The sequence below is a fragment of the Corapipo altera genome, unplaced genomic scaffold (assembly GCF_003945725.1).
Source record: "Corapipo altera isolate COAL_440 unplaced genomic scaffold, ASM394572v1 289, whole genome shotgun sequence".
NCBI lineage: Eukaryota > Metazoa > Chordata > Aves > Passeriformes > Pipridae > Corapipo > Corapipo altera.
This window is the reverse complement of record NW_020885101.1, coordinates 10,077-22,511: the sequence shown is the minus strand read 5'-3', so window position 1 is coordinate 22,511 and position 12,435 is coordinate 10,077. Positions and strand designations below refer to the sequence as shown.

Below are 12,435 nucleotides of genomic sequence, written 5' to 3'. Positions count from 1 at the left end.
CAGGGGGGCACAGGGGGCATGGCCTGCAGCACAGTAGAGGGGGCACAGGGGGGCACAGGGGGCACGGCCTGCAGCACAGTAGAGGGGGCACAGGGGGGCACAGCCTGCAGCACAGTACGGGGGGCAGGAGGGATCATGTAGGGATGAGGGATAAGTGCCAGGGCAGGGAGGGCTGTGGGGCTGGGGAACGCAGAGGGAGGGAGGGAGGGATGGGGGATGTGGGAGGGAGAGTTGGGGGTGCAGTGGGGAGGGATGGGGGGCATGGCAAGGAAGGATGGGAGGCACAGGAGACACATGGTGTGGGCACTGGTACCCCATAGTGGAGAGGGAACATGGGAAGAGGTGTGAGGGATGGCAGGATCAGGGACATGTCTGTGAGGGGATGGGGATGGGTTGGGGACAGGGTACTGGATGGAGACAGGGGATGGGGACAGGGACAAGGTCCCAAACCTCTGGCAGGGGCTTGGTGCAGTGAGAGCAGTGGGAGGGCTGAGGGCACCCAGGGACCCCCCTCAGGGGCACACAGGCCCCAGAGGTGTCCCTGAGCCACCTCTCACCCCCAGGTGAGGAGAAACGGATCCGGGAATTCTACCAGTCCCGTGGCCTCGACCGGGTGACACAGCCCAGCGGTGACGGTGGGCCAGGGGGGCACGGGGGGGGGGGCACAGGGGGGCACAGAGGGCAGCCAGCCAAGGTGCTGGGGCCACAGGGGGCTGACTGTGCCCCCCGTGTCCCCAGACACGGTGGGGGGTGACCCCATGGGGCTCCCCTACAGCACCTTTGACCACTCACGTGCCCACTATTTCCGCTACGACGAGCACGTCTCTCTCTGCCTTGAGAAGCTGAGGTGAGTCCGGGGGGGCTGCAGCCTCTCGGCAGGGTGGGCAGGGGGCACTGGGCACGGCAGCAGCCCAGGCCTCCAGCCCTGAGACTGGACACGTGTCCCCTTCCCTTCCCCTTGCAGCTCCAGCAAGGACAAGAGCAAGGCTGTGCTGCAGGTGAGTGGGGGTCCCCACAGCCCCCACCCCTGACCCCCAGCCTTTGCCCCAGGGCTTGCCTGGGTCCCAGGGTGTGTGCGGGGTCCTGGCAAGTGCATGGGGTCCCCACAGCCCACTGCCCTGCTCTGTCCCTTGCAGCAGAAGTACGTGAGGTGCTCGGTGCGGGCGCAGATCCGGCACCTGCGGAGGGTCCTGTGCCACCGGCTGGGGCTGCCCCTGCAGCACGTGAGTGGGGTCCAGAGGGGTCAGACTCGGGGGGTGGTTCTGGCCTCAGGGGCATCCCGGCCCCCCTGACACAGCCCCCTGTGCAGGTGCAGATCCTGTTTGACAACGAGCCCCTCCCTGACCACATGACGATGAAGCAGCTCTGGCTCTCGCGCTGGTTCAGCAAGGTGGGCGTCGGGGGGACGGCAGCCCCCGGTTTGGAGGGGGGCTGGGTGACCCTCCTGGGGGGGCTCAGGGCAGTGCTGGATGAGGGGATTGAGGATGATTGATGTCAATGGCCACAGTGGTGACCCAGGGGGTCCTTGGCCCCTGCACGTGTCAGGGGATGGGGGAGTCCCTGAAGGGCTTGGCCATGTTCAGGGCACAGCCCTGGGGGGAGGGCCCCGCCCCAGGCAGGGGGTCCTGGGCCATGGTTTGGAGTCCTGGGCTGGGATTTGGGGGTCACTGTCCCAGGGGGATCCTGGATTGGAGTTTGGGGTCCCTGTCCCAGGGTGCAGAACCTGGGCTGGGGTTTGGCATCCCTGGGCCGGGGTTGGAGGTCCCTGCCCGGGGTCCCCCGGCCCTGACCCCCCCATCCCCACAGCCTGCGCCCCTCCTGCTGCACTACAGCATCAAGGACAAGAGGAGGTAGGGGCAGGGGTTGGGTGCTGCCCCCCCCAGTGCAGCCCTGCTCCTGCCCCCCATAACTTATACCACCCTTCGAGTTTATTTTTGGAATAAAACTGTGGAAAAACCCCTCCGGGTCGCTGGTCTGTCTGGAGGGGCTGGGCTGCGTTTGGGGTGGGAGCCTCTGGGGGGTCTGCTACAAGGGCCTCTGGGGGGCCCCCTCAGTACCAGCACCTCCAGGAGCAGGGGGGGCTGCATGGGGGAGGCAGTGCCCTCCAGGTGGGCTCAGCTGGGGGTGCTGAGCCATGGGCTGCAATATGGGGGTGCTGGGGGTGCACCGTGGGCAGTGGGGCTGTGATGGGGGCTGGAGGGTTGCAGCCCCCTCCCTCCCCATTCCCCTGCCGTGCCGGGGGGGTCTCACAGCCCCTCACCCCCCGAGCAGATCGATCCCTGTCACGGCTGCCTGGTGCGTGTCTGGCCCCCGCGGGCCCCCCGTCCTACATAAGGAGCCACAACAAAAAACTCCCCCCCTTTTTGCCTGGGGGGGTCCCCCCCCCCCCCCCCCCCGCCCCGCACGGCCCTAATTACCCCGGGACAATATTCCGCCATCTGGATCTGCAGCCACGGGCACAGCTGCGGGTGTGGGGGTCCCGGGGATGGGACCCGCGGTTACGAGGCCCGGTGCTGCGGGAGGAACGGCTGCCGGATCCCGGTGATCCCGGTGATCCCGGTGCTCCCGGGAGCGCAGATCTGGAGTGGCCCTGGCCGCGGCACACGGCTCGGGGCCGGGTGATGGGCACCCTCGGGGGGCGGCCCCCGCTCCTTCCCCCCGGCGCGGTGGTGACAGTACCGGGCCGTGCCGGGCGGCTGTCGGGGGTCACTCCCCGCCCTCGCCCCCCCGAGCCGGGCATCCCGTCCTGGGGTGGGACCCACCGGCCTCGGTGCTCGTGGCATCGGGTGCCTGTGCCCACCCCCGGGGGACGCGCCGTGGCCCGTCCCTCACCCCCGGCCCCGCGCCGGGATCCTCGCCCGGGACCCCCGCCCCGCCGCCGCTGCCGCGGGATCCGGTTACGGCCCGGCCCGGCCCAGCTGTCGGCCATCGCTCAGCGGGCGGGGGCGGCCGGGAACCCCTGCCCAAAGCCCCGCAAGGACGTGCGGGACGGGGGTCCCCAATGAGGCTGGAGGGGCGGGGGAGCAGAACGGGGGTCTCAGTGAGGGTGGGGGGCTTGGAATGTGGGGTGGGTGTCCCAAACTGGGCTGGAAGGGTGGAGGAGTAGGATGGGGGTCCTAGATGGAACCATAGGGACTGGGGTGCAAGACTAGGTTTGCCAACTGAGGCTGGAGGAGGAGGGGTGCAGGATGGGGGTGCGGGCTGGGGGTCTGAACCAAGGCTGGCTGTGGGGGAGTGGACGGGTGGGTGGACGCAGGGATGGTGAATGGAGGGATGGATGGACGGACAGACGGATGCCGGGGGTGGTGAGGCGGGGGCTGTGCTCATGTCTGTCAGCAGTGGCTCTGGCAGCCAGTTACAGACGGCAGAGCAGGAAGCCCCCCCGGAGCCCCCCACGCCCCCCCAGCCCTGCACCCCCTCCCTTATCAGCGCCGGCCCTGGAGGAGCCTAATTCAAACCAACTGCGGGGCTGACGTTGGTAAATGAGCCCCCCGCCCGCGGCCTGGCCCCAGCGCCTATGGGGGCTGCCCTAGAGAGTGGGGGAGATGAGAGCTGGGGGTCCAGTGGGGCAGGGGCAGGTGCTGGGAGGGGGTCCTGCACCCCCGAGCTGCAGTCAGGCCAAAGGCCCTTTGATGTGCCCCTGCCCCGTCATGCTCCAAGGGGGCTAATGGCCCCCGGCTCCAGCCCGGCAGGGAGGGAAACCTGAGCCCCCCGTCGCCCTGTCCTTAACCTGGGGGGGCAGTGGGGGGTCCTCAGCTCTGCCTGGCAGGACCCGGGCATGGTATGGACCCCCATGACCGGGTGACAGGACCCCCAGGAGCTCCTCGGCCATGTGGGACCCCCAAGGCTCCCACTGGGGATGGTCCCAGGCTGGAGGGTCCCAGTATCTGGATAGGAGGATAGTGACATGGGGATGCTCTGGCCATGCCAAGGGGGCTAGAGGTGCAGTACTGGGGGGGGCTCAGCAGGAGGGACCCCTCAGAGGGACCTCTAAGCCCCCTGACCCCCACAGCCCTGCAGCTGTTGCGCCCTAGGGCCACTGCAGAGTGCCAAGGTGGGGCGCAATGGGGGCACAACACAGCCCAGGGGGGACACAGCATCAGCCCTCCCTCCTATGCCAACATCCCCAAGCACTACCCCCTCCTGCCCCACAACCTCCACCCCTGCCCCTCACTGGGGACTGTCCCTGGTCCCCTCTAAAGCCCCACATAACCCCGCCCCATGGGCACTCACTCTGGGAGTTCCACTCACCCCCAGCCCCTGCCCTGTCCTGGGGATGGGCATGGGGACTGGACCCCAGGCTGCTGAACCCCCCCAGCTGCACTGTCACCACCACACTCCAGTGGCACCAGCTCCAAACGACCCTGACAGAGACAGACGAGCAGCCGGCACCTTCACACCCCATTGCCAGCTGAGGGGCAAAGCCCGGGGTCCTGGGGGGCACTGGGATGGTGGGATGGGCTGGGTGAACACTGCAGGGACATGTTACACGGTATTGCCCCACACCCCAACCTCCTCCTGCCCTACTGCCCACCCCAAGGTACCCACCGAGTCTGTGGTGGCACACAGCCTTCCCCGTGGTGCCCATCCCATCCCATCCCGTCCCTATCCCCATCCCCAGTCCCGGTCCCATACCCACTCCATCCATTCCACCCCATGCCCAGCGGTGCGTGGCACAGGCACGCTGCTCCTGGCTGTCACGGCGGGAATGAGCTGGCGCGGGGACGTTCCCGTAACGAGGCGCCGGGATGAGGCTGATGAGAAAATCCAAACGCAATTTAATTCCTGTCACTGCCTGAGCGGCTCTAAATGACGCCGGGGGGTTCTGACGGGCCCACGCTGGGCCCCCCCGACCCGCCCGGCCCCCACCACGCTGTTCCCTCCTGACCCCCGCCGGCCTCCCCAGCCCCCCCTTCCTGCCCGCTTCCCGCGGATGTGGGCACCGGCGCTGGCACCGGGATGCCCGGCGGAGCGGGAAGGGGGGCGGGGGGGCACCTTCCTGCGGACGGAGGGGTCGTGGTGGAGCCTGGGAAAGTGCCGCCCCCGGGACCCCGACACCTCCCCAGCCACCCGGGGGACACCAGGGAGAGCTGGGAGCAACCCTGGCTGGCAATGGGGGCAGCTGTGGCACCCGGCCATGGTACCTGGCCCTGCTGCCAGCACCCACAGGCCCCCACACACCCGGACCCCAGCACTGGGCAGTGACAGGGTGGATGTCACCGGGCACACCCAGCCCCTCTTGGTGCAGGCACGTGGGGCAGCGGGGCTGAGGGAATGGGGCCGAGGGCATCCCCTCACCTCTCCTGGTTTATTTTGGCTGCTGGAGTTTCCCGCCTTTGTCCGGCGGCTGCAGCCCCCTGGAGCCCCCCCAGCTTCCTGTGTGTCAGCACGGGCAGGGGCATCCACTGTGGGACCACCACCCTGGCACATCCTGGCAGGATGGGAGAGCACAGAGGAGGCTCATGGGGTGTCAAGGGATGGGACATGGAATGAACATGGGATGCCTACATGAGGAACAGGTGGGCACGGGGGCGGGTGTGGGTGCTCTGGAGGTGGTTGCCAGGCTGGCGCAGGGACTACGGTTTGGGTGATGGTGCCACAGTGTGGGTATCATGGCATGGGTGCCACGGTGTCTGTGCCACGTTGTGAGTGTCAGTGTCCTGATGTGTGTCCCAGTGCCATGATGCGTGTCCTGGTGCCATGATGGGTGTGCCGGTGCCACAATGTGGGTGCTGGTGCTGCCGCAGGGGTCCCAGTGCCGGGTGGGTCCTGGTGCAGCAGAACTCGCTGTCCCGCCATTGTTCCACCCTTTGAAGTCGGCGCTTCCTGGTGGGTTTGTCCCAGCCCGTCTGTGGTGGCGCTTCCCGGCCATAAATCACCCGGCACAGGGGCTCAGCGGCCACGTGCCCGCGGCCATGGCTCAGTGAGGGGCTCCTGCCGAGCCCACCTTCACCTGGGACTTGCCAGGGCAGGGTAAGGACCCACAGGAGCCCCGTGGTGCTGCTGGGATGAACGTCACTGGTGACCCCTTCCCCACAACCCCCCAGTCCCCACTGACTCCCAGACACGGATAATCCTGGGGTCAGGATTTGGGGCAAATCACGGCAAGATTGGAAGTGCCAATGTACCAGGGCTCAGGAGGATCCCCCCGCTCCCTCCCGGCTGCCCCCCTTGCTCTGAGTCTTCCGCCCGGGCCCAGTGCCGGCGGCGCGGCCGTTCCCTCCGCTATTCCCAGCGTTTCCTGGGGTTTATTGTCTTCCCCTCCCTGTCCCACCTTCCTTGCAGGAAGCCCTCGATCCCGCGGGGCCGGCGGCTCCATTACCAGCAGGACTCCAGGCTCCCGGCCCCCTCTCCGTGGTCAGGGGTACGGCTGGCTCATTCCCGCTCCTGGAAGCGATGCCCACCCCGTGGGATGGGGAGCTGGGACCCTGTCCCGACCCCCTAACCCTGCTCAGACCCTGACATTGGGCTCCCAGCTGCCCCAAGCTGAGCCCCCCCCCCGCCACAGCTGTGCCAGCGTCGATGCCGGGCTGCCACAGTGGAGCAGAGGCTGAGGGTATCCCCAGAGCCCCTCTCCAGCCTGGGATTGTCCCACAGCCCCCCTCCAGCCGGGAGGCCTCGTTCTGCCACGGCTGCCACCCGCCCGGTCCCCCGATCCCTAAATCAATTGGGTTGGTTATTGCAGCGCCGCGTCTCCGTCTGCCGGATAATTGCTTGTGATCCCGGCAGGGAGGGGACGTGCCGCCATCATCCTGCGGCTCCGCCAGCGGCACCGGGCACCCGCTGCGGGGCAGGGGCTCAGGGGGTAGGGGAGGGCTCGGCATGACAAGGGGGTGCTCCTGGAGGGGTGAACTGGGGAGTTCCATCCCCATCCCATCCCCATCTCCATCTCCGTTCCTGTACCTATCCCATCTCCGCTCCCATCCACCCCCATTCCCATCCTATCCTCATCCATCCCCCCACTCTCCCTGCACCCCTCGGACCCCCACACCCCCCGGGGCCTCGGGCGGCAAATTCCAAAGGGCACCCGGGAAGATTAATGGCGGGGCCGGGGCCGGGGCCGGGCCGGCCGGTAACCGGATCGCCCCGCGGGAGCAGGAATGCACCGCTGACCCCGCCGTGCCCGCCTCGCCGCGAGGGTCTCACCACGCGGGGTCACCGTGGGCTGGGCCACCATGGACACCCGCACAGCCACCGGCCCAGCCGGGGACACTCCTCAGTCCGCAAACGCGGCGGGACTCCGTCCCCAGCTCCCCAAACCCAGAGACACATCCCCAGGCTCACGGACAGGCAGGGCCCCCCTGCCCCCTTGACAGGGGTGACACGTACCCTCTCTCCCCACACCAGGAGGGGCGCACCAGGACCTCCAGCTCCCTCTCCTTGCCCCAGCCACGGGGGAGCAGAGACCCCCCCAGCCCCCAGGAAATGGGGACACCACGTTGTCACGCCGTGCTGCGCCATGGGGGCCACGCTGTGGGGACTGCGGGGGCTGCAGGGGCTGTGCTGTGTGCGGGGGACTGCGGGGGCTGTGCTGTGTGCGGGGGGCTGCAGGGGCTGTGCTGTGTCCGGGGGGCTGCGGGGGCTGTGCTGTGTGCGGGGGGCTGCGGGGGCTGTGCTGTGTGCGGGGGACTCCGGGGGCTGTGATGTGTCCGGGGGGCTGCAGGGGCTGTGCTGTGTGCGGGGGACTGCGGGGGCCGCGGGCGGCTGGCCCGGAGCAGCTGTCGGGTCTAGAGTTACGGTGCTGGCTGGGGGCGGGGAGCGAAGCCCGGGGACGGACGGGGTTCCCGTGGTGGGGTCCCTGCTTGAGGTCCCCCCGCTGATCCCACCCCGAGGGTCCCGCGGGGCACGGGGCCGGACCCTGCCGGGCGGGGAGGATGCGGGACAGACCTGGGCTAAGAATAGCTCTAGGGTGGGAGGAGGAGGAAGGATGGGGCTTCCTCTGAGACGCCTCTTCTTCCTCCCGCCCGGCTCTGCCACGCGGCACGTGTGACACGGGGACACCCCAAGTGCCACCTGCCCCCCCACCATCCCGCACCTCCAGTCCCTGTGTGACAGCCCGTGCCAGGGTCTGCACTCGATGGTGTCTCTGGAGCACCCACCGTGCCCACCGCAAGCACCAGTGCCACCCCGACCACCCCCCGCCACTCTCACCCCCTGCCGCTGTCACCCCCTCCCGCTGCCGCCGCCGCGTTTCGTTGCACTTCACTTTTTAATTAACCCCGGGGCGCTGCCTCGCCGGGGTTAATGGCAGCGGTGACCCGCGCGGCCATCGATCCCCGAGCCCCGGGCCGTGCTCACAGCGACGGACGGGCCCCGCCGGGGTCCTGTGGGATGAGGGGGGTGTGTGTCCCCCCCACCCCGGCGCATGGTTGAGCACAGTAGGACCCCCAGGGCACCCCCAGTCTGCTGCCGCCGGTGTGGCAGTGAGGGACCCGTGGGCACAGATGGCTCCAGGCGTCCCCCACCAAGCCTGGGGGTGCAGGATGGGGCAGTCCCACAGTAGGCAACCCCCTGATGCCAGGTCCCCCGCCCCTGGGCCACTGCAGACCCTCTCCCAGCCATTCAGTAGCCCTGTGACAGCACTGGGACGGGGGTCCTGTCCCGCCCGTGGCCGTGTCAAAGCCGGGGTCCCGGCCCCCCGCGGCCGCCCCGGCCCCCTCCACACTCAGGTGCCCCTGTCATCCCTCTGTGCTTTAATGCGGGGGTCGTTCATCTTGGGCGGGGGCCGGGCTGTCAGCGCCCAGACGGGCCATTTCCGAGCTGAGCCCCCCGCACTCGGCCCTAATTGAATCCTCATGGTCCCGCCGCCGCCTCGGCCCCGCCACGGCACCCGTCACCATCCCGCGGCCCACGCCAGGTCTCCCAGGGGTCCCTGTGCCATGGAGAGCCTGGGGATGCCCCACACCAGTCATCCTCCAGAACACAGCCAGAGCTTCTCACCCTCTCCAGCTGCCCCATCCTGGCTGCTGCCACCCTGGCACAGAGAGACCCCTGCTCGGTGGGCAGTGGGCACACAGTCCCCTGCCACAGCTCTACCCCACAGCAGGACGGGGGTCCCACACCCCAGCACCCCAGCCTGCCCCCCCCAGCCACAGACCAACTCGAGAGGGACCCCGACCCCATGGGGGTCCTGGCCCAGATTGCTCTCCTGGGGCAGGGCGTGGGGGTCCCTGCCATCCCGGCCGTGCTGTGCAGGGTCAGGGGGCATGGGCGGGTGACAGCCCGGTGGGGGGGCAGCGGCGTTTGCTCCAGCTGGAGCCTTTGAAATGCAACCCCCCCCTCAGCCCATTTGGCTGGAGTTTGGCCCAGGCACAAATGGAGGCCCGGGAGCGGGGAGGGGGCCCTGTGGGGAGGGAGGTGGCAGCTGAGGCTGGGACTGCTGGGACCCCTTGACCCCAGAATGGTGCTGAGTAGGGGTCCCACAGCATCCACCCTCATCCCGAGTGCCCCTCCTGGGGCTGTGCACTGCCCCTGCCCCAGTCTGGCTGGTCCCTGGCACTGGCACACGTGGCTCCACGTGTGTGTGCCTGTACACACGTGGTGTCTCTGCACGTGAGCCAGTGTGTCTGTGTTCCGTGAGCCCTCTGTGCACACCTGCACATGCCTGCACATGTCTGCACACGTCTGCACATGCCTGCACATGTCTGCACATGCCTGCATGTGCCTGCACACGGCTGAGGGGAGTCTGCTGGGGGTGGTTGTGCTCACACAGACACACACATATGTGGGAGCAGCCGAGGCATGTGCTGGCCCTTTTTGTCCCCAGCCCTGGCCTGTCCTGCCCATGTCCCCATGCCCATCCCCATTCCCATCCCCATCCCATCCGCCATCCCCATCCCATCCCCATCTCATTCCCATTCCCATTCCCATTCCCATTCCCATCCCCATCCCATCCCCATCTCATTCCCATTCCCATTCCCATCCCCATCTCATTCCCATCCCCATCCCATCCCCATCCCCATCCCCACCCCGTCTCATTCCCACTCCATCCCCATTCCCATTCATTCCCATTCCAATTCCATTCCCATTTCCATTCCCACCCATCCCCACCTCCATCCCATCCCACTCCCCCGCGGTCCCCCAGTGCCGCAGCCGGGCTCAGTCCCCTCCCCCGAGCCGCTCGTGTTAATGAATCGATGATTTGCCAACAGCCCCGGGGGGGGGATCCCCGGCTCCCCCCGCTCCCGGTACATCCATCCCCGCTCACCAGGGCCAGGTGTAATCCCATTATTCTCGGCTCCGCCGCGGCCCGGGCCCACCGCGGGGTCAGGATTTATTGCCAGTAATTGCCGGGGTCCCGTCCCCCGGCGCGGGGGGGGTCCCGCCGCTCCCCCGGCGCTGCCGCCGCTCCTGACGCTTTAATTCCGCACCGAGCTGTTCCCTTATTAAAGGAAAATTCATTTGCCAGCGATTTCCATGTGCCGGGGCCGCGCGGGGCCGCGGCCCTAATCGCGTTACGGAGAGCTGCGGCTCGAGATCGGGATGGAGCCGATAAATAATGGATCAGGGCGGCGCCGGGCGGGGGAGGCGCCTTACGGGGACACCGCACCGGACCCCGGCACCCCGGTACCCCGGCACCCCAATCCTGGAAGCACACGGGGGTGGGCAACCCCGGGAGCCCCCTGAGTTGGGGTACCTGGAACTGGGGGTGCTCCGAGACACCACAGCCCCTGAGATGGGGGGGCTGGGTGGGGGGACAGGGCAGCCCCGGACACGGCTTGGGCACCTCCTCGGCACCCACTCACAGGTACATCACACCCTTGTGCAGGCAACCCCCTCACACGTGCACACGCACATGAACACACATAAAAACATACACACACGTGAACACACACATATGTGAACACACAGAGATGTGAACACACACACGTGAACACACATATAAACATACACACACGTGAACACACACATATGTGAACACACAGATGTGAACACACACACACGTGAACACGCACACATGAACACACACAAGTGAACACACGTATAAACACACACACATGAACACACAGAGATGTGAACACACACATGTGAACACACACAAGTGAACACACGTATAAACACACACATGTGAACACAGACACACGTGAAAACACACGAGCACATGCACGTGAACACACGGGGGGGACGGGTGTGAGTGTCTGGGAGGTGGTGGGACCCTACGTCCCAGACCCCCAGGGTCTCCCAGGGACACCCCAGGGTGGGAGCTGTCAGTGCCACACGGGTGCAGTGCCCTGGGGTGCCCCAGTCCCATCCCGTGGACGTGCCCGTCACCGTCCCCTCTGGCCGCGGGCACCCGGCCAGCGCCGGGCACTCACCCGGCTCCGCAGGAAGCTCCTGTGTTCCTGCATAACCCCCGAGGGCTCGTTTTGTTCCCACCCTGTGGCCTGGTTTGGGGTGAAAACCGTTTCCTATCCTGTGTTCCCGACAGCCGGAGCCGGCGCTTCCCCTGCCGGGAGGGGTCGGGCAAGGCACGGGGGGCTCAGCCCGCCCCGGCAGCACCTCGGGGAGCACCTCGGGGGACACAAGCGGAGGGTTGGGGGTGCCAGCACCACGATCTGGGAGCAGCCCTGAGTGCAGGGATTCGCCCCAAGTGCTGTGGAGCAACGGCTGGGTGCGATGGAGGCGGGGGGGGGACGATGGGGTGGAGATGACATCCCACCCATCAGGGCGAGCACCACTGCTGGGGGTCTGCCGGGTCCCTGCAGATACCCACGCCCCAGCCCGCTGGGACCACTCCCACGTTCCCAGCCCAGGACTCCACCGCCGAGGTCCCGCCGGCCCCAGAGGAGCCAGAATGTTCCGAGGGGGGAAGGTTTCCTCAGGGGGTGGGCGGCCGCAACCCCCGATGGGCACAAGGGCACGGAATCACCCTGGGCAGCGATTTCTCGCGTGTGTCCTGGAGCGTTAAACCAGGACAGAGCCCAGGGCCTCTCCATGGGGCCGGGACCCCCAGGAAGGGCTGTGACCCCTATTCCCGGCACCCTGGGAGCCTGGGGCCTTGTGGCCGGCGCAGTGGCCTCGTTCCGGCAGTACTGCTGGAAGGGATCGGGCCCGTGGGGGTCCAGCCGAGCCCGGGGCCACTGCAGCTCCCTTGGGGGGGTGGGAGTGGGGGTCACAGCTCTCCTGCACCCCGGGACGGGCTCCGTCCCCCGGCGAGAGCTGGCGGCCCGTGCAGCCGCGGCAGCTCCGCCATCTCCCCGCGCCCTGCGGGGAGGACAAAAGCCGCGTGCGAGGAATCCGGGCAAACGCCGCCGTGCCCGGCACGCCGCCGTGCGAGGGGCCCCGTGTCCCTCTCCCAAACCGAGCCCCCTCCCCGCCCCCCCCCCGCCAGCCTTTAATTGCTCCGGCTGCTGGGAAATTTCAAGGTTGAATTTGTCAAACTCCGATTTCCAGCCGGGAGATCGCGTTCTGCCTTTGTCAGCAAGATTGGAAAAA

General features: G+C 67.8%; 1 protein-coding gene across 1 annotated transcript; it reads left to right on the top strand.

Moving 5' to 3' along the window:
- Window positions 1-64: 64 nt before the first annotated feature.
- Window positions 65-1,960, top strand: PCGF1 (polycomb group ring finger 1). Its single transcript, XM_027669719.1, has 7 exons — window positions 65-78; window positions 564-635; window positions 739-847; window positions 965-998; window positions 1,137-1,223; window positions 1,310-1,390; window positions 1,807-1,960. Exons 3-7 carry the CDS (start codon window positions 759-761, stop codon window positions 1,852-1,854), a joined length of 339 nt encoding a protein of 112 aa, XP_027525520.1. The 5' UTR covers window positions 65-78; window positions 564-635; window positions 739-758; the 3' UTR covers window positions 1,855-1,960.
- Window positions 1,961-12,435: the final 10,475 nt, after the last annotated feature.

Excerpts from the sequence above, each read along its gene's own strand:
- PCGF1 (XM_027669719.1), top strand. The coding sequence starts at position 759 with ATGGGGCTCCCCTACAGCACCTTTGACCACTCACGTGCCCACTATTTC. Across the intron at positions 848-964 it reads CTCTGCCTTGAGAAGCTGAG|CTCCAGCAAGGACAAGAGCA; the intron begins GTGAGTCCGGGG and ends TTCCCCTTGCAG. Across the intron at positions 1,224-1,309 it reads TGGGGCTGCCCCTGCAGCAC|GTGCAGATCCTGTTTGACAA; the intron begins GTGAGTGGGGTC and ends CCCCCTGTGCAG.